Source organism: Arachis duranensis, chromosome 9, assembly GCF_000817695.3.
Source record: "Arachis duranensis cultivar V14167 chromosome 9, aradu.V14167.gnm2.J7QH, whole genome shotgun sequence".
In the NCBI taxonomy this organism is placed as follows: domain Eukaryota; kingdom Viridiplantae; phylum Streptophyta; class Magnoliopsida; order Fabales; family Fabaceae; genus Arachis; species Arachis duranensis.
This window is the reverse complement of record NC_029780.3, coordinates 29,869,337-29,890,236: the sequence shown is the minus strand read 5'-3', so window position 1 is coordinate 29,890,236 and position 20,900 is coordinate 29,869,337. Positions and strand designations below refer to the sequence as shown.

Below are 20,900 nucleotides of genomic sequence, written 5' to 3'. Positions count from 1 at the left end.
GTCCTTTTTGGTCTCTGAATCAGATTTTTGCTCAGGTCCCTCAATTTCAGCCAGAAAATACCTGAAATCACAGAAAAACACACAAACTCATAGTGAAGTCCAGAAAAGTGAATTTTAACTAAAAACTAATAAAAATATACTAAAAACTAACTAGATCATATCAAAAACATACTAAAAACAATGCCAAAAAGTATACAAATTATCCGCTCATCAATCATCAACCATGATGCCTTGAGTACCTTCCGACTTGGAGCGTCAGCCACCAAGTTAGCCTTTTTTGGATGGTAGTTTAGAACAAAGTCGTAGTCTTTAAGAAACTCCATCCACCTCCCTTGTCGCATGTTGAGTTCCTTCTGGTCGAACAGGTACTTTAAGCTCTTATGGTTGGAGAATACTTGAAACCCAACTCCGTACAAATGGTGTCTCCATGTCTTCAGTGAAATTACTATTGCGGCTAGTTCAAGGTCGTGAGTTAGATAGTTGGCTTTGTGGGTCTTTAGTTGCCTTGACGGTTACGCCACTACCTTCTTGCATTGCATTAATACGCAACCCAAAAGACATTACTGTAAACTTTGTTCGAAAAGCCATCTTCGAAATGTCTTCTTCTTTTACCCTTATTTGATGATACCCTGATCTCAAGTCAATTTTTTTGAAAACACCGTTGCACCTTGTAGTTGGTCCATTAAGTCATCTATTCTTGGGAGGGGATACTTGTTCTTCACCGTGATTTTTTTGAGTTGTCTATAGTCTACGCATAGACGCATACTACCATCATTTTTGAACAATACTGGAGCTCCCCAGGGAGAGACACTTGGTCTGATGAATCCCTTTTGCAACAGTTCTTCTAGTTGGTTCTTTAGTTCAGTGAGCTCCAACGAAGCCATCCGGTAAGGGGCAATGGAGATTGGCCCTATTCCAGACACCAATTCTTTGGAGAACTCGACTTCTCGTGTTGGGAAAAAGAGGGTATATCTTTGGGAAAGATATCTGAAAAGTCTCGTACTACTGGTATCTCACACAACTCCTGATTGGGATCTGCTTTTACCGAATTTAGCAAGGCACATTCTTGTCTCGTACTTGTACCTTTAGAGGATCTTGGAAGGTCACTTATGTCATGTATGGATGGAGAAAGAAAGATGACTTTTCTCTCAAAACAATCTAACAAGACTCGATTTTTGTTGAGCCAATCCATTCCTACGATGTCTAGTCCTACTAAAGGGAGGCACACTAGGTCAGCAAGGTATGACCTATTTGAAATGAGGATGCAAGTCCCCTGACAAACCTGTTGAGTTTTGACACTCTTACCGGCTGGGGTAGTCACTAGTAGGACATATGGTAGTTTGGTCATGGGTAAACTGATTCTACTAGTAGCAGAGAGAGATATAAATGGATGAGAAGCACCGGTATCGTAAAGAATAGTTAAAGGAACTCCATTAATTGTGCACTTACCCTCGATTCGATCTTCTGACTGGTGGGCTTCTTTGGCTTGCCATAGGTTTCCTGTTCATGGGTAACCATAGGTAGAAGTTTTATCAGTCGTACCTTCTAAGACAGGATTTCTAGGATCGACTTTGCTCTGATACCAATAATGTAACACCCTAAGTTAATATTCTACCTTTAAAGGCCTTTAAGTAGGGTGTCACACTTAATATGAAAAAGCAAATAACTAAATCGTTAGGTAAGAAGAGAAGGAAAATACGCGCGAAACTTCGGGTGAAAATCGAGTAGTACTAAAGGATGAAATTGAACAAAACTCAAAGAGGTTCAAGCAAACATAAAAGAATTCCCATGAATACGGTCCTAAAGGGGATAGTGCTTAAAGGTAACTATGATGAAAAAGAAACTAATGCTTCCTAACTAATTTCATCGAAGAAACTTCCATCCTTGTGTCATGTCCTATCCTTGGCCTGAACCCTGTTCTTCGCAAATCGAGGTACTAGCAATCTTTCTCCAACACTTTTTCGTGCAATGAAGATCCGATTCCATTGTGCCATATTTCTCTGGAGATAGTATGGGAAAAAAAAGAAAGGGAGTGAGGACCTAACGTCTTAGTAGGAGTGCTATGCAACACCTCCATATCCATCTCCAGCCCACGTGCGGAATTTTTTAAAAGAGGCGTATGATATGGCATGTAATATGCATCTTTCTTGTAGAACATGTGTGTAAGAAGAGAAAGCATACAGAGAAAATAGAAGGATAACATCCTAAGTAGCATCAACATAATCATACATAAATCTGAAAAGAAAAAAAACATCAAACTTTCATTCATGCTTTCTTCTTTCTTAACTTTTAACTTTTATGGAAGGTATTGAGCTCAAACCGGTATAAATGAGAGTCCCCTTCCCTTATCGAAGGTTCTTATCTCGAATGTCTTGGCGATCACCTTCCCTTACCGAAGGATCATCTCGATCGATCACCCTCCCTTACTGAGGGATCATCTCGATATCTTGTCTTTGGGGGTCAACTTCCCTTACCGAAGGATCATTCCCTCATTTCAATTTACAATCAAGGTTATTTAGACATACACAAGGAAAGAGTTATATCAACAAAGATATCTTATTATAAAATTGATGGGAGTTCCCTTCCCTTACTAAAGGTTCCCAAAAGTTTGCCGATCACCTTCCCTTACCGAAGGATCATCTCGATTCGATCACCTTCCCTTACCGAAGGATCATATCGATTATCTTGTCTTTGGGGGTCACCTTCCCTTACCGAAGGATCATGCCCTCAGTTTAATTTACAGTTAGGGTTATTTTAAGCATACATAAAAAGAGGGTCATACAAGAAGCATTCATACATGAAGATGGATAAAATTAGGATATACTAAGTAATTAAATATAACCTGGTAAAAGGTATGTACTCTCAATATTAATGGAACATTAACGATATGGCATGTACTCTCAAAAGTAAAGGAACGTTAATGGTATGAAAAGCCATGTAAATGCATATGGTAGAATTATGGTATATTAAATAATTAAATAAAATATAAAATCAAGAACATTTATAATATAATGATATGAAAAGTCATGTAATTGCACAAGGTAAAAATTAGGATATATCAAATAATTAAACATGGTAAAAAGGTATGTACTCCCAATATTAAAGGAACATTAATGATAGAATGAAAAGTCATATAAATACACATGGAATAATTAAACATGGTAAAAAGGGTATATACTAATGAATCAAGAGGTCATGAATGATAGAATAGATGAACATGGTCAATATGGATAAGGGATGAGAACAAGGTATTAATGCCATGTACCACATGAAAAGATAGAAATCATGCATGGATGGAAGGAAAATACACTAGAGCATACTACATGCCAATATAAGTAAGAAAGGCATAATTTCCTACACTTTTCCTAACGCTTCTTTGTTGCCTATGAGCTTGCCTCTTGTGTTCCTTGTGTTTGCACACAGAATATATTTTTGTAGAGAGAGAAGGGAGAGAATTAATGTTTGAGAGAAATGATTTTCTACATATAGGTGCACCCCTATTTATATACATTTGGTGATAGGGTGGTTGGGATAATTTTAAATTCAAACGGAAGGCGGTTACTAGATTCCTATCCATAAATCAAAATGCTAAGCCCAACTCCCAACTGACTTTCGAATTTCGAATTTAATTTTTGTTTCTAGAAGGGGTGGTTGTTACAATTGTAAAATAATTTATTTCAAAATGGTTATATTTTTAAATATCTCTTTACATAAGAATTTCTTTTTATACTTGAATTATTTATTTAGGAGTAATAAAAATTAACATTTAGACTTTTTAATCACTCCTTTGTCACAGATCGTCGCACAATGTCTAGATCAGTCGTTGCTTGTCATTGCGTCGTTCTTTTCTCACTTCCGCCTCCTCTGGTAACTTCTTCTTCGACAACAACAACAACAATAATCTTTCGGTGAAGCTGACAGGTATATAATTTTTTATTTTGTACTATCTTCGTTGTTCTTCACTTTTAGCGTTGTTTATTTTCGTCTAGTAGACAAACTTGAGAAATTGAATCTCTATACTATGTTTGATTCTGCATATGACTTGCATTGACTGGTAGTGGTAAGTGATATCTTCGTGCTTAAGCTAATTTGGCAGCTCTTCTCGTTAGAAAAACCTTTTTATTGATTTATTCATTTACGTATATAGAGGACATGGTTATGTTGTTCCTAACAGTAAATTAAATTATAATTTTTGTTGAGTAAAGTATTGAATCTTATTTGAAGAGAAATTGGCATATAATACACGGAGTGGGGAATTTAGTATGCAATTCTTTGTAGTTAATTTTGGTCAAGTGAGAAAAATATGATTAGTTTTTGAATTCAGTATAATTTGTTTGAGATATGGTGAACCATGAGTAGAACATGTTTGTGAATTTGCCTCAGTGAATGTAGGTACACTGCTATGACTACTATATGATTATGAAGTAAGCATGTAATAGTTACTCACCAATTTTAAATGAGAATTCAGATTATTTATTAGTTTGATATAATATATCATTTTATATTAATAGAAACCAAATTATATGAAATCATTCAAAATTCTTTCTTGGCTTTCACTGCTCACTATTTTCATTCATGCCAGGGAAAGTCAAAATTCAATTTGGATGAGATTTTGTGAATATCAGATTATTGATTACTTGCAATCATGATAAAATTGGTTTAGATATTAGAGTCAAAATTATATCATCTGGTTGATTTTTATAGATTGTTGCAAGGTAATAGCTTACAATAGATTTTGGCAGAACATGAAAAAAGTATGGTCCAATTTATATTGAAGATAAACTTCTTACGATAATTCAAATGCCGCCTTTCTCATCCTTATCGGCAACACAGTCGCACAGATTAGAGACCATTGGAGCAAAGCAAAAGTTATTGATATTTGATAAGCACAACAATGACCCTTAGGTTAGTAAGTAGAACCATTTTCTTTCATTTTTTTTTCAACTCTTGTTTTCTCTATTTTATTGTATAAGTTGATCACAACATCTTTGCTCATGTCAGGATTAATGCACTGTCTAACTAACCTTGTTGCAAAATGACAACAAAATTCTTGTAACTAATTTTTTACCTTATTTTCACCATTTTATTTTGATATGCATGGCTTCTTCTAGCTGAAGAGGTTTAAAGGTGAAATTGACATCCCCCGATTATTCTAAATACTGAAGATCTTGACCGGGTAATAAAAAAATTTCTTAATTTAATTTTTTTATTAAGAATTGTATATAAGCTTAAGAAGTTTTGTTACATTTATTGAATAAAATATGATATCAATTAATCCATTATTTTATTATTTCTTTAAGGAAACTTCTTAACTATGTCATGATGTAAAAAATTCTTGACCATATCATTTACTATATTTTGCTCTTCTTTTTCCATTTTATATTTTATCAGAATTAATGGTTAAAATATTTTATAAAATATTACTACACAGAATAAAAAAAATGTCTTATTATGAGTACACTCATCACGCAATGGACTTGGAGTTTCAGGTGATCCTTTAAAACGGTATCGTTTCCATCACTTTGGCGAAGCCTGGGGGCTATATTCTTCGAATATCATATAATGAAATTAATAACATTACTTTGTTATCCTTTATGAACTTATCAAATATAAACTGTGTGACAGGACATTATTGCAGACCTTATTAAGGCTGGTGGTTTTCAAAAATTTTAGGATGGAAGTTTCAAAACTCAAGTATGCCCTTCTTTTCCTTACTCCGTAGTATCATATATTGACTTGTGTTTAATTTACTGGTATTTGTCTTTGATGATAATAAAAGTGTTTATCTTCATAAGTAGAACTTCTATAGTTCTATCTCTCTATAATTCATAAGTTTAACTAATTTTTGTTTGACTTGTAGCCAACTAGAGAGTGTGTAACAAAAATCTTAACATGATTTAAGAAAAAGATCTAGGGGCAAGTGAGTTTTCTTGCAAATTATTGATTCCTGTGATGGGTGTTTTATTGAATATGATTCTTATATTGTTTCTTTATCTTTGGTAGGTATTGAAACACTTGTTATATCTTATGCACTTTGCCAAAAAGGGTGTTCAATATTGTGTTGCTCTTGCTCTTGCTCATTTATGTCCTATTGATAAGTGTAGAACTATCTTCATTGACAACAATGGTACAATAAGTTTTTATCTTATCATTTTAATAATTTTTTCATCTAGTAATGCTTTGAAGTATTTCCAATTAACTTGCTGCTATATCTTGCAGGATTAGAATTGTTGTTGGAGCTTCTTGGATCTACAAAGTACAAACCTTAAAATAATTGATCTATAGGAAAAAGATTCTATGCTCATCGAGTTTGTTTAGTCAAGTTAGATGTATTTCGAGCAAGGTTTTATGGTGGTTGCAGGGTGGACTCCCATATTCAAATATAAACTTAATGTTGATAGCTATTCCAATCTAGTGTCAATATTCTTCATAACGTCTTAAGATTTGCAATGCAGGAAATGGAAGCCAAAGATATAGTGGTTCCAGACATCAAATGGAATGTATTTAAATTGATGAAGAGGTAAAATTTCTACAAAACATATATGATGCAATTTTATTCTACAATGATGTGCTACTATGTTTAGCATATGCTAACATTCTCAAACACTAAATTGCTTTTTTTATTGATGCTTCTGAGTAGTTTTTAATTTAAAATAGACAAAAAAATGGAAAATAGATGATGACATTGTATAGATGTGTTGAATGCTAGAATTTGAGATTTGATTCTGTTTTTTGTTGAAGGATAATGTTACCTTATTAGTTAGTAAAACTGATTTATGGAAGATTATCATATAGCTATGATCCTAGGATAATGTTACCTTAGCTAATGTAATATTATCTTACTTTTGGTTGAACTGATTTTGATATGAACCTCTTTTTTGGCAGTGCTCAGAATTAGGAATAGTAGTCTGGTAGTGGTTTGCTGTTGTTTAGTTTGTGGCTCTTTTTTTTTTAATTTGAATATTAACTTTGTGGCGGTTTTAAATTGCCACAAAAATGACAAAAAACTATAAGATCCATTAACTTAGAATCCCCCGCAAAACAGCAAAAGAACCGCCACTAAATAACGTTGTCGCAATTTTATAAAACTGCCACAAATAAGCTCGTGGCACCACCAATTTTGGAGGTTTTAGAAACTGTCATAATTCATTTTGTGGGAGTTTTAAACCGCCATAAAACAAAAAAAATGCCACAAAATGGCAAGAATCTTGTAATGTGAGTCTTATCCTTTTCAATTCTTTATCTATAGCTTTCCTTATGTCACAACACACCCAAAGCTAAAACCTTTTACCCTAATTTATTTTCCAATCATTCACTCGGAGGAAGGAGAATATAATTTCTTTACTGTATCAGTTAGACACCTTGGCATCACGGTTACCCGTGTCAGTTAGGCATCATCATAATAATATCTTAATGTGTATCACAGTAAGAAACAGTGCTATCAGTTCGGCGAACATTCCCGTATTAGCAACTTCAGGCTATCAGTTAGGTGGACCCTTTCGCATTAGCAATTTGGCACCAGACCCATTCAACATACAATATGCTATCAATTAGACGGACATTCCCACATTAGCGATCTCAAGCTATTAGTTAGGCGGGCACTTTCGCATTAGCACTTTGGCACAAAGGCCCATTCACATTTCATTTTCATGAATCATAATCTATTTCAATTATTTATTACACTCATGACTTTTCATTTTTTTTCTTTTCATTTTACTTCCACATAACCAATTACACACTCATACCTCCGCATCCCTATATTATTAAACGTACCTTTGCATCATCGCTTAACTATACATACCTCCGCATCACCTTATTTATTATTCACTTATCATTGCCTCAAGTTTCTAAACAGTCAAACTTCTTTATCGTTTAATAAAGATCCCATTCCTTAATAAATTGATTTCAAATTATTACTTAAAACAAACTCCCTTCTCAAAAGATAGAATTTAATACATTATACTTTTCTTAATAAATCGAATTCAAAATATAATAAATCTTTCTCCAACTAAATAAGTCTCAAATAATTTAACTTTCCAAAACCAAATCTTTTAAAATAGCATTTCAAATAAAGTCCTAAATTTTATAAAAATTTCGGCAGTGCTTCGCGTAATTTTAACGACTAACATCCTATCATCAAATAAATTTAGAATTTTCATCAATCATTCTTTAAAAATAAACCAGTCCAACTTCAAAAATTTATAACTAGTTTTCAGAACCAATTCTCAATCAGTCACCAATCAAGTCCACTACCGTTACCATATACCGAATAACTAGCTTATCAACAACCGATTCAATATTAATTCATCAAAGACCAGAATTCCAATTCATTCATCATAACCATCAATAACTTGAGCACAACTCACAACCACATCCAGCTTCAATCATAATTTAGAGTAATCTCCACAACTAACTTCTTCCAAATACATTTCATTCAATAATTAACTTATCATATTCCAATATAGTAACAATTAAGCAACCTTACACTTCCAATTTTGTATCTAGGCCTAGAACTCTTCCAATATCACAATTCCAACTTCTATTTCATTAAACAAAGATATTAGAATTAGTAGTATAGCTCCAAGAACTCAGAGTCAATAATTCACAAAATTACACACACATATTCATAATAGTTCATCAACTTCCAATAGCGTTTTCAAGCATACCCTCATCATCAAATCACAAACCAACAGAAATCTTCATCCTCAAACACAACCACAAATCAATTTTAGTACAATTTCATCACATTCAACCATATTCACAATCACCAGTAATCTCAATTTCATCAATTAATCAAACAAGACATTTATAAATTATTTATAGTTACTCACTAAATTTCAATGGCATTCATAAATTAAAATAGTTAATTTTGAAATAAATTTCCTACCTCAACTCGTCAAAACTCAAAACTCAAACGCGTTAAAACCCATTTTCCTTACATTTTGTAACTGTCACAGCGTCGAACCATTTTTGAGACAATAATAGCGACTTCAAACACGACATGCAAACATCGATACTTAATCTTATGACAAATAACGCCGCAAAACCTCAGCCATATAAACAAAAACCGATATATCAAGAGTTCTGAAAAGAAATTACTTACTAGACTTATTAGAGAATCAAAAAGCAGCAGCTCAAGGAACAATCGCACAACCCATAATAGCGTATTTTATCGTTTTTGTATACGGTGGCTAAAATATTGGCTGAAATTAATATATAAATAAAATTTTTATAAAAATATATATCAGTAAATAATTAATTGATTTTATTTATTAACAAATTCTGATAGTGATGTCACCAAAACAAAAGAAAAAAAAATAAATAAATAAAGCAGCAAAAAGAAAAGAAGACAGGGCTGCTGTAAGTGTTAAACCCTAACCACCAAAAGTCTTAAGCCTCAGAGTGCTGTCCTCCCCCATTTTTGGCTGCTGCATCCAACTATTCCTCACTTCACTCGTTCACTTTCGACACTAAAACCCACTCTCGACAATCTCCAATTTCCATTCCCAAATCTCATATCCATGGGTTTCCTCTCCTCCTCCACCTCTAGGCGCCACCTCCTCCGAACCCCAAAACCCATCCACCCAACCCGATACACCACTCCCAGCAAACAAAGCCCATCAGCACTCCCCGAAAAAGCCCGAAACAATAATCATCAGGATGATTAGCAACCGGGCCTGGACCACCCGTCTCCAGAACTCGATCCGCTCAGTGGCCCCACACATGGATTCCTCTCTCGTCTGGAACATCCTCCATGGCACCTCCTCTTCCCCCGACCAGGCCCTCCGCTTCTTTCGATGGGTCGAGCGGGCCGGGCTCTTCGTCCACGACGCAGGCACCACACTCAAGATGGTGCAGATCCTTGGTCGCTTCTCGAAGCTCAACCATGCTCGCTTGATCGTCCTCGACACCCCCAAGAAAGGCCTCCCCTGCTCTGAGGACATGTTTGTTTCCCTTATCGACGCCTACGGCCGCGCCGGCATCGTTCAGGAATCCATTAGGATCTTCCAGAAGATGAAGGAGCTGGGCGTCGACCGCACCGTGAAGTCCTACGATGCGCTTTTCAAGGTCATTCTCCGCCGCGGACGGTATATGATGGCGAAAAGGTACTACAATGCTATGCTTCGGGAAGGCATCGAGCCTACCCGGCATACTTATCATTTGCTGCTTTGGGGTATGTTCTTGTCTTTGAGATTGGATTCTGCAATTAGATTTTATGATGAAATGAAGAGTAGGGATATTTTACCTGATGTTGTTACTTATAACACTATGATTAATGGGTATTTCCGGTTTAAGAATGTTGATGAGGCGGAGAAGTTGTTTGCGGAGATGAAGGGGAGGGGAGATACTGTGCCCAATGTGATTAGTTATACTACTATGTTGAAAGGGTATGTAGGGGCAGGGCGGGTTGATGATGCCGCGAGGATTTTCGAGGAGATGAAGTCTTGTGGTGTTAAGCCGAATGCCGTTACCTTCACTACACTGTTGCCTGCGCTTTGTGATGCTGGGAAAGCAGCTGAGGCGAAGAATGTGTTGCAGGAGATGGTGGATAGGTATATTGCCCCCAAGGATAATTCCATCTTCATGAAACTGCTGAGTTGCCAGTGTGAGTGCAGTGACTTGGACGCAGCTGGGGATGTGCTGAAAGGGATGATAAGGTTGAGCATTCCGACAGAGGCTGGTCATTACGGTGTCTTGATTGAGAATTTCTGCAAGGCCAACGTGTATGACAAGGCAGTGAAATTGTTGGACAAGTTAATTGAGAAGGAAATTATCTTGAGACCGCAGAGTTCTTTCGATATGGAACCTAGTGCTTATAACCTGATGATTAAGTATCTTTGTGAAAATGGCCAGACAGCTAAAGCAGAAACGTTTTTCCGCCAGTTAATGAAAAAGGGTGTGCAGGATTCAGTTTCTTTTAATAATCTGATCCACGGGCACTCGAAAGAAGGAAATCCTGATTCTGCTTTTGAAATTTTAAAGATCATGGGGAGGAGAGGGGTTGCAAGAGATGCAGATTTCTACAGGTTACTTATCGAGAGTTACCTGAGAAAAGGGGAACCAGCTGATGCTAAGACAGCTTTGGATAGCATGCTTGAAAGTGGACATGTACCGGAGTCAACTCTTTTTAGGTCAGTAATGGAGAGTTTGTTTGAAGATGGCAGGGTCCAAACGGCTAGCAGAGTAATGAAATGTATGGTGGAGAAGGAAATCAAGGAGAATATGGATTTGGTTTCTAAAATTTTGGAGGCTCTTCTCATGAGAGGTCATGTCGAAGAAGCACTGGGCCGTATCGAGTTACTGAATCAAAATGGATTCGAGCCTGATTTAGACCACCTACTATCTGTTCTTTGTGAGAAAGAAAAGACAATTGCTGCTCTCAAACTGTTTGATTTTGCTCTTGAGAGAGACTATATTGTAGGCTTTTCAATTTATGATAAGGTTTTAGATCCTCTCTTGGCAGCGGGGAAGACTCTCAATGCATATTCCATCTTGTGTAAAATTTTGGAGAAAAGAGGTAGAACAGATTGGAGTAGCCGTGATGAGCTGATCAAGAGCCTTAATCGAGAGGGGAACACAAAGCAAGCGGATATTTTATCGAGAATGATCAAGGGGACAGAGGGTACTCCCCTAAAGAGAGAAGGAAAGAAGAAATTTGCTCCAGCTACATAATTTGGTCCGTCTTATTTTTCTTTTTTGGTTTTAGAGTTGAGAAGTATTACAGGGTTAAATCTTGATCCTAATCAGTTGTTTTTTTTTTAGAATTCAAGAATTGTTCTTTATACTGATCCAAAATTGCCATTCCTTTTGACTAACTCTGTAGTCCCGTGTATCATAATAAATGACATTACCTCCTTTTATACAAATTTATTATATAAAACTGCAATACTCCTGAGAAGAAATGTACTGCGCTAGTTTGGTATAGGGGTGTGCATGGTCCGACCCGACCCGAAGACCCGACCCGGTCCCGAACACTTTTGGGGCTAATTTAGTGTGATTTCATCGGGTTTAGGGTCGGGTATGGGTCTTAAAAATAGACCCTGTCATTATTTCGGGTCGGGTCCGAGTCATAGCTCGGGTCACCCGAAATCAGTCCGGTGGCTCAGTCATCATACATAATTAATATTTTGTATTATTAGTGATGGATGATGTCTATTATTATGTGAAATTTAAGTATTGTAATCCTTAATATTTTGTGTTATTAGTCATTATATATAAGACTATAAGTTAATATTTTATGTTTAAAATGTATAAGACTTTAGACTAATGCATAATCTTGTGTTATTTGTATTGATTTAAATATTTGGTGTTATTAGGCAATATTAGTATTGATTATGATTATGCTTTAATTTTAGAGAAGAGTTGGTTCTTATTATATTTTTCTAAGTGAATTTTACCATGTCAAATAATGGTTGGAGTCTTGAAAATTTGGATATTTTTACATGCTAACTTACAAGAAGGTATCAAGGTAATATAATGTTAACGGCCCAGTTTTCACCCGGTTTTTACCCGGTATAATCGTGACCCGAAAGTGTATAGGTTTCATCGGGTCTAGGGTCGGGTTTGGGTCTAACAAATAGGCCCGGTATATATTTCGGGTCGAGTCTGGGTCACATTAAATCCGGTTTCACCTGGCCCATGCACACCCCTAGTTTGGTATATGAATAGGTATGAAAGTACTGATACGACTCATCTGTATGTTGATGTATTTCCCTATATTATTTCTGCTCATCACTTCATCCAGCGATTAGGATGCAAGTAGTTAACTAGTTATTGTTTGTCTACTTTGGTAGTTTGATTTCGATGTGTGACAATGGCTCTATATACTACTTGAATTTGTGTTATTTCATGGACTTCGCCGGTTGTTGTTTTGCGCTGTTTGATTGCTTGAACTGTTAACACCCGTTTTGATTGCTTGAACTCTGCATGTATCTATTAAATAATTATTCCAATATTATTGTAAAAATTAGATAAATATATACGTTATTTGTCATTAATCTATAAATATATAATAGTTAACTAGCCAAACAGTAAAATGACACTCTATTTGGTACTGTTAGATAGTTTCTAAGAAAGTGACAGGTGTCTCCCAAACCTTTTCTTTCTTTCCTCTTTGTGTTATGATATTCAAACCCAACGTGTATTACCCAAAAATCCTGCTATTACCGAAAGAAGGATGTAGCATTATTTTGCACAATGGTTCTTTACGTGCTCAGTGCATCTCTAATCCCGAAATCCCAATTTTGCAACACATAATGGACGGTCATAGCATTTGATTAGCTGATACCATCACGGGGATCGCCTTTCCTTGAAGAGGCAGATGCTTAGATTTCCGGGTAACTTTTGAATTTGTTAAGTGAGATTATGTTAATCTATATTCGTGGTTTGCTGATACCATCACGAGGATTGCCTTTCCTTAAAGAGGCAGATGCTTAGATTCCCGGGTAACTTTTGAATTTGTTAAGTGAGATTATGTTAATCTATATTCGTGGTTTTTGGTTGATTTTATGGATATGTGTGTGTAATTTGAATAATCAATAGTGTTATTAACAACCAACCAGTCAACCACTATAAATACTTAACAAGAAAATTATTAAGTTGGTATTAGTTCTTCAATATTGATGGTTGTTGTTTGTCCATGATTAATACAATCTGTTAGAGAGTTGGTCTTTTTGATACATCCTGTATGGTCATGGCTGAACCAATTCCATCTAATATGCGAGATAATGGGGTTGATGCAGTTTTTGAAGTGAATCCAACAAAGTTGTCTTGATCTCTAGAGGTTGGAGTTGTTAGGATGTATGAAATGCAAAACCAGTGGAATCCGGCTGAGGTTTACAATGTGAAAATGGTGTTGCAAGATGAATGGGTATGTTACCGATGTTATTATTCTAAATTTTATGGATTGGCTCATTAGATATGTGTGGCATTAACTCTCTACATTTAAATTTTATTTTCTTTTGTTGCTATGCAAGGGTGATCGAATCCATTGCAGCATACCAAAACAAAATACACTGTATTCAAGAATCTTATTCGGAAACATGGGTTTTATTCTATGAAGAATTTCATTGTGAAGGGTTGGGGGAAAGGGATTAGGACCTGTGGTCACAAGTACAAGTTAAACTTTTATATCAAGACGTCAGTATCACGGTTAACAAGTGGGACATTTTTCTTTAATCCCTTCCATTTTGTATCTTATGAAGAGGTTCAGGCCATGCCTGCTGGAAATGAAAACCATCTCATAGGTATCTTGAAAGACATTGTATTATTATTTTTTATGGTTTCAACTTAATCTGTGTAAAAAAATAATTTTTTTTATCATTTCTTATGAATGGGACATTTTTTCATGTTGTGTAGACTATATTGGCCATATTGTAGGTAAAGAGGATATAACAAATATGGTGACAAAATCAGGAAGAGAGTGTAAACTTCTAGGGATCTATTTGGAGGATCTGCAGTATGTTTGCTACCAAAATTATAATTTCCAACTTCTTATATAAAATTATTTTCATGTTGTGTGTAATATATGTGACATAGAATTTTTGTTGACTTCTTTTTAATCACTTCTATCTGACTATGTGCTGTGTTTAGGAAGAATCGATTGAAGTGTATCCTGTTTGATGACTTGGTTAACAAAGTTGAAAATTTCTTAGATAAAGCTGATGGTCAGCCCTTGGTGATGGTGGCTCAATTGTTTAAGTCTCATTTGTATTTGAATGAAATCAACATTTAAAATAGTTTTCATGTGTCTTAGATTTATATTAATCCTGACTTCCCTGATGTTGTTATATTTAGAGATAGGTATGCAACTCATTCAGGCCATGAACTGCAAATGTTGTTTACTTATTTGATGTATGCTTAAATATAACGTCACTGCGATATTGTTTTATGAAATATTTGGCATGAGTTAACTTGATGAAGGAAGGAGATCTATGCTCACAAGGGATCACTTCCATTCAAAGTCAGCCACCACAATCTGTGTCCGATGAAATCAATGGGGACTCTATTAAGTCAGTTGTGGAAATTATGAACATGAGGGAGGTGTGTTGGCAATTTAAAGATGGTTTATATGTAGCTCATTTAAATTATATTTAGACAGATATGTTGTGTTAGTGATAAGTTTCTATAATTTTAGGAATCTACATATTGGGTGGTTGACACTATAGTTTCTATTGAGCATGGTGTTCGAGATTGGTGTTATGCTTCATGTGGATTCTGTCCCAGGAAAGTTCAAGTTAATAAAGATAGGTATTGGTGTGAACATTGTAGGAAGGGTAGGTTCAATCCTTCTCTTAGGTAATGAAATAATCTTTTTCAAGTAATTTGATTTTATAATTTTGGTGAAAAAGCTTATGTCTTTGTGTTCAAAAAAAGGAGTATTGAAAAAAGAGTACTTAATCAAAAGAATATTAAATTCTAACACATAAATTTAAGTTCTTTTGGCTTATAATTTTTTAGTACTTCTTTCAGTACTATTTTTTTATTTAATTTGCTGTTCTTAATAGAATAAATAATTTATCTTATAATTTATATTATAAAAAATAATAATAATAAACAAAGAACATACTAATTCACACACAATAAAAATTATACAATTCAATTTATGTTAATGAATTTAGCATTTATTATATTATAGTAAACAAAGTAAATACTAATTTATATTATACTTTATACTAATGAATTTAGAATTCGTAAAGAATATAGTTAACAGTAATTAATTTAGAATTCGTAAAGAATACAGTTAACAATAATTGTAATTTATTAACTTTTTTTATAATTTAACGCTAATTTATGATATAATATAAGTCATAAGTTTATTTTTACAATGTAAACGAGTGTATTCATATTGGCTATTAAATATCAGTGACTCATTATTTACTGTGCAACTAATTTTTTAGTGATTTTGTATTTGCAGGTATCGTCTTAATGCTATTATAACTGATGGAACTGGTGTATAAAGATAATCATTTGGAACTATGAGGCTCGGGTCATGGTTGGTAAAATTGCAAATGAAATAATGGATGGGAGTGTAAGTTTTTTATTTTTGTAGAGATGACTTGGTTAAATTTTTCATGTTTGGATTTCAAATTGTTTTCAATTGCGATTATTTTTAATGTTTGTAACATAAAGATGATCATGATGAATCCTATCCTAAAGCTCTAAATGATATACTTGAGAAAAAGTTCCTTTTTAAATTATCGGTCATGTAACACCCTACCACATAGAGCTTTATGTCTAGGTCGTAAATCAACGGTGGTCAGGTATCACGACTTCTAAAAACAAAATACATATATGTGTAATGGAAGGAATATGATATACTAGGAGCTCGTGAAGAAAAGACATAAGCAAAATCGCATCACACTCAAAAACAGACGATATACATAAGCAGAAACAACAGAAGTGCATATATATATAATTCAAGAAGTTATACATAACAACACTAGTCTTGACCTGCGAAGGTAAGGCAAACTAGTTAATAAATACAACCCAAAAGTATGATAGAATCATAAACATAAATTCTGTTTCTCCATAATCAACCTCTAAGAGAGATATACAATTCAAAATTTACAGCGGTGGAATTCCGTGAGTAATGGGACGCCTCAGAGGAAGGGAGTTCTTGAAATTGATGCTCTGAATGCCATATTGGCTCAGAACAAGATGTTGACTCAGCAAGTCAACATGATTTCTCAAAGTCTGAATGGATGGCAAAATGCATCCAACAGTACTAAAGAGACACCTTCTAAAGAAGAAGCTTATGATCCTGAAAATCCTGCAATGGCAGAGGTAAATTACACGGGGGACGCCTTTGGCAACACCTATAACTCCTCATGGAGAAACCATCCAAATTTCTCATGGAAGGATCAACAAAAGCCTCAACAAGGCTTTAATAATGGTGGAAGAAGCAGGTTTAGCAATAGCAAGCCTTTTCCATCATCTTCTCAACAACAGACAAAGAATTCTGAGCAGAGCCCCTCTAACTTAGCAAACATAGTCTCTGATCTGTCTAAGTCCACTTTAAGTTTCATGAGTGAAACAAGGTCCTCCATTAGAAGTTTGGAGGCACAAGTGGGCCAGCTGAGTAAGAAAGTCACTGAAACTCCTCCTAGTACTCTTCCAAGAAATACCGAAGAGAATCCAAAATGAGAGTGCAAGGCCATTGACATAATCAACATGGCCGAACTTAGAGAGGAAGGAGAGGACGTGAATCCCAATGAGGAAGACCTCATGGGACGTCTCTCAAGAAAGAAGGAGTTCCCTATTGAGGACCTAAAGGAATCTGAAGGTCATATAGAGACCATGGAGATTCTATTAAATCTCCTTCTGCCTTTCATGAGCTCTGAAGACTATTCTTCCTCTGAAGAGGATGAAGATGTAACTGGAGAGCAAGTTGCTCAATATCTAGGAGCTATCATGAAGCTGAATGCCAAGTTGTTTGGTAATGAGACTTGGGAAGGTGAACCTCCCTTGCTCATTAGAGAACTAGATACATGGGTTCTGCAAACTTTACCTCAAAAGAAACAAGATCATGGTAAATTCTTAATACCCTATACCATAGGCACCATGATCTTTGAAAAGGCTCTGTGTGACCTAGTGTAAGGCATAAATCTTATGCCACTCTCTGCAATGGAGAAGCTGGGGATCATTGAGGTACAGCCTGCATGTTCTCATTACAAATGGCAGACAAGTCAGTAAGACAAGCTTATGGATTGGTAGAGGATGTGTTAGTGAAGGTTGAAGGCCTTTACATCCCTGCTGATTTTATAATCCTAGACACTAGGAAGGAGGAGGATGAATGCATCATCCTTGGAAGACCTTTCCTAGCCATAGCAGGAGCTGTGATAGATGTTAACAGAGGAGAATTAGTCCTTCAATTGAATGGGGACTACCTTGTGTTTAAGACCCAAGGGTGTTCTTCTGTATACATGGAGAGGAAGCATGAAAAGCTTCTCTCAAGACAGAGTCAAACAAAGCCCCCATAATCAAACTCTAAGTTTGGTGTTGGGAAGCTATAGCCAAACTCTAAGTTTGGTGTTGGGAGTCTACAACATTGACCTGATCACCTGTGAGGCTCCATGAGAGCCCACTGTCAAGTTAGTGACACTAAAAAAGCGCTTATTGGGAGGCAACCCAACTTTTATTTATCTAATTTAATTTTATTTTTCTTTTGTGTTTTATTAGGTTCATGATCATGTGGAATCACGAAAAAATACTAAAATTAAAAATAGATTCAAAAACAGCAGAAGAAAAAGCACACCCTGGAGGAAGGACTTACTGGCGTTTAAACGCCAGTAAGGAGCATCTGGCTGGCGTTCAATGCCAGAACAGAGCATGGATCTGGCATTGAACACTAGAAACAAGCAATATCTTGGCGTTTAAATGCCAGGAATACACCCTGAGGAGAGCTGGCGCTGAACGCCAGAAACAAACATGGAACTGGCATTCAACGCCAGAAACATGCTGCAGATGGGCATTGAACGCCCAAAACAAGCATGAAGTTGGCGTTCAATGCCAGAAACAAGCATCAATCTGGTGTTAAACGCCAGGATTGCATGCAGAAACCAATAACCCTCTTTCCCAAAAACCCTTCACCAATCACCTCAATCATTCTTCCCCATCACCTCTTCACCACTCACATCCATCCACTTTTTCCCATAAACCCCACCTACCTTCAAAATTTAACATCTCTTTCCCACCCAAACCCACCCTCAATGGCCGAACCTACCCCCTCTCCCTTCACTATATAAACCCCTCTATCCTTCTTCATTTTCACACACCACAACCCTCTCTTCTTCACCTTGGCCGAACCCACACACCTCCACCTTTCCTCCATATTTTCTTCTTCTTCATCTATTCTTTCTTCTCTTGCTCGAGGGCGAGCAATATTCTAAGTTTGGTGTGGTAAAAGCATAGCTTTTTTGTTTTTTCATAACCACTGATGGCACCTAAGGCTGGAGAAACCTCTAGAAAAGGGAAAGGGAAGACAAAAGCTTCCACCTCCGAGTCATGGGAGATGGAAAGATTCATCTCTAAAGCCCATCAAGACCACTTCTATGAAGTTGTGGCAAAGAAGAAGGTGATCCCTGAGGTCCCTTTTAAGCTCAAGAAAAATGAGTATCCGGAGATCCGACATGAGATCCAAAGAAGAGGTTGGGAAGTTCTGACCAACCCCATTCAACAAGTCAGAATCCTAATGGTTTAAGAGCTCTATGCCAATGCATGGATCACTAGGAACCATGATCAAAGTATGAACCCGAATCCAAAGAATTATCTTACAATGGTTCGGGGGAAATACTTAGATTTCAGTCCGGAAAATGTGAGGTTGGCATTCAACTTGCCCATGATGCAAGGAGATGAACGCCCCTACACTAGAAGGGTCAACTTTGATCAAAGGTTGGACCAAGTCCTCATGGACATATGTGTGGAAGGAGCTCAATGGAAAAGAGACTCAAGAGGCAAGCTGGTTCAACTGAGAAGACTGGACCTTAAGCCTGTGGCTAGAGGATGGTTGGAGTTCATCCAACGCTCCATCATCCCCACTAGCAACCGATCTGAGTTATTGTGGATCGGGCCATCATGATCCATAGCATCATGATTGGAGAGAAAGTAGAAGTTCATGAAGTCATCTCTCTTGAATTCTACAAAATAGCCGAAAAGTCCTCCACCATGGCAAGGCTAGCTTTTCCTCATCTTATATGCCATCTATGCTACTCAGCTGGAGTTATCATAGAAGGAGACATCCTCATTAAAGAAGACAAGCCCATCACTAAGAAGAAGATGGAGCAAACAAGAGAAGCCATCCATGGATCTCAAGAGATGCATGAGGAAGCTCATCATCAAGAAATCCCTGAGATGCCTCAAGGGATGCATTTTCCTCTAAATAACTATTGGGAACAACTCAACACTTCTCTAGAAGATTTGAGTTACAATGTGGATCAATTAAGGGTGGAACATCAAGAGTACTCCATCATTCTCCATGAGCTTAGAGAAGATCAAAGAGCAATGAGGGAAGAGCAACAAAGGCAAGGAAGAGACATAGAAGAGCTTAAGGACATCATGGGTCCTTCAAGAAGAAGACGCCACTAAGGTGGACTCACTCCTTGTTCTTATTTCACTGTTTTTCGATTTTTATGCTATATGTTTGTTTATGTTTTGTGTCTCTACTTCATGATCATTAGTATTTAGTAACTATGTCTTAAGGCTATGAATAATTCCATAAATCCTTCACCTTTCTTAAATGAAAAATGTTTTTAATTCAAAAGAACAAGAAGTACATGAGTTTCGAATTCATCCTTGAATTTGGTTTAATTATATTGATGTGGTGACAATACTTTTTGTTCTCTGAATGAATGCTTGAACAGTGCATATTTTTTATCTTGTTGTTTATGAATGTTAAAGTTGTTGGCTCTTAAAAGAATGATGAACAAAGATAAATGCTATTGATGATCTGAAAAATAAAAAAAAATTGATTCTTGAAGCAAGAAAAAGCAGTGAAGAACAAAGCTTGCGAAAAAAAATGGCAAAAAAAATTTTAGAAAGAAAAAGAAAAAGCAAGCAGAAAAAGCCAATAGCCCTTAAAACCAAAAGGCAATGGTAAAAAGGATCCAAGGCTTTGAGCATCAATGGATAGGAGGGCCCAAGGAAATAAAATCCAGGCTTAAGCGGCTAAATCAAGCTGTCCCTAACCATGTGCTTGTGGCATGCACGTCCAAGTGAAAAGCTTGAGACTGAGTGGTTAAAGTCATGATCCAAAGCAAAAGATTGTGCTTAAGAGCTCTGGACACCTCTAACTGGGGACTTTAGCAAAGCTGTCACAATCTGAAAAGGTTCACCCAGTTTTGTGTCTGTGGCATTTATGTATCCGGTGTAATACTGGAAAACAAAGTGCTTAGAACCACGGC

At 36.1% G+C, this 20,900-nt stretch overlaps 2 protein-coding genes across 2 annotated transcripts; both read left to right on the top strand.

Annotated features, from left to right (window-relative positions):
- Positions 1–9,516: 9,516 nt before the first annotated feature.
- On the top strand, positions 9,517–11,778 carry LOC107465293 (pentatricopeptide repeat-containing protein At2g37230-like; the record flags this gene model as incomplete). The annotated part of the gene is made up of 1 exon (XM_016084274.3): positions 9,517–11,778. A coding segment is annotated over one exon (2,157 nt), but the record flags the coding sequence as incomplete, so codon positions are not given.
- Positions 11,779–13,798: 2,020 nt separating this feature from the next.
- On the top strand, positions 13,799–15,959 carry LOC110275654 (uncharacterized). The gene is made up of 7 exons (XM_021131857.1): positions 13,799–13,870; positions 13,997–14,246; positions 14,359–14,458; positions 14,593–14,677; positions 14,923–15,042; positions 15,137–15,249; positions 15,917–15,959. Exons 1-7 carry the CDS (start codon positions 13,799–13,801, stop codon positions 15,957–15,959), a joined length of 783 nt encoding a protein of 260 aa, XP_020987516.1.
- Positions 15,960–20,900: the final 4,941 nt, after the last annotated feature.

Bases quoted from the DNA above. Each gene is read 5' to 3' on its own strand.
- LOC110275654 (XM_021131857.1), top strand. From the start codon at position 13,799: ATGTATGAAATGCAAAACCAGTGGAATCCGGCTGAGGTTTACAATGTG. The intron at 14,247-14,358 runs GTATCTTGAAAG...CATGTTGTGTAG, and splicing joins AAATGAAAACCATCTCATAG to ACTATATTGGCCATATTGTA. The intron at 15,043-15,136 runs GTGTGTTGGCAA...CTATAATTTTAG, and splicing joins AAATTATGAACATGAGGGAG to GAATCTACATATTGGGTGGT.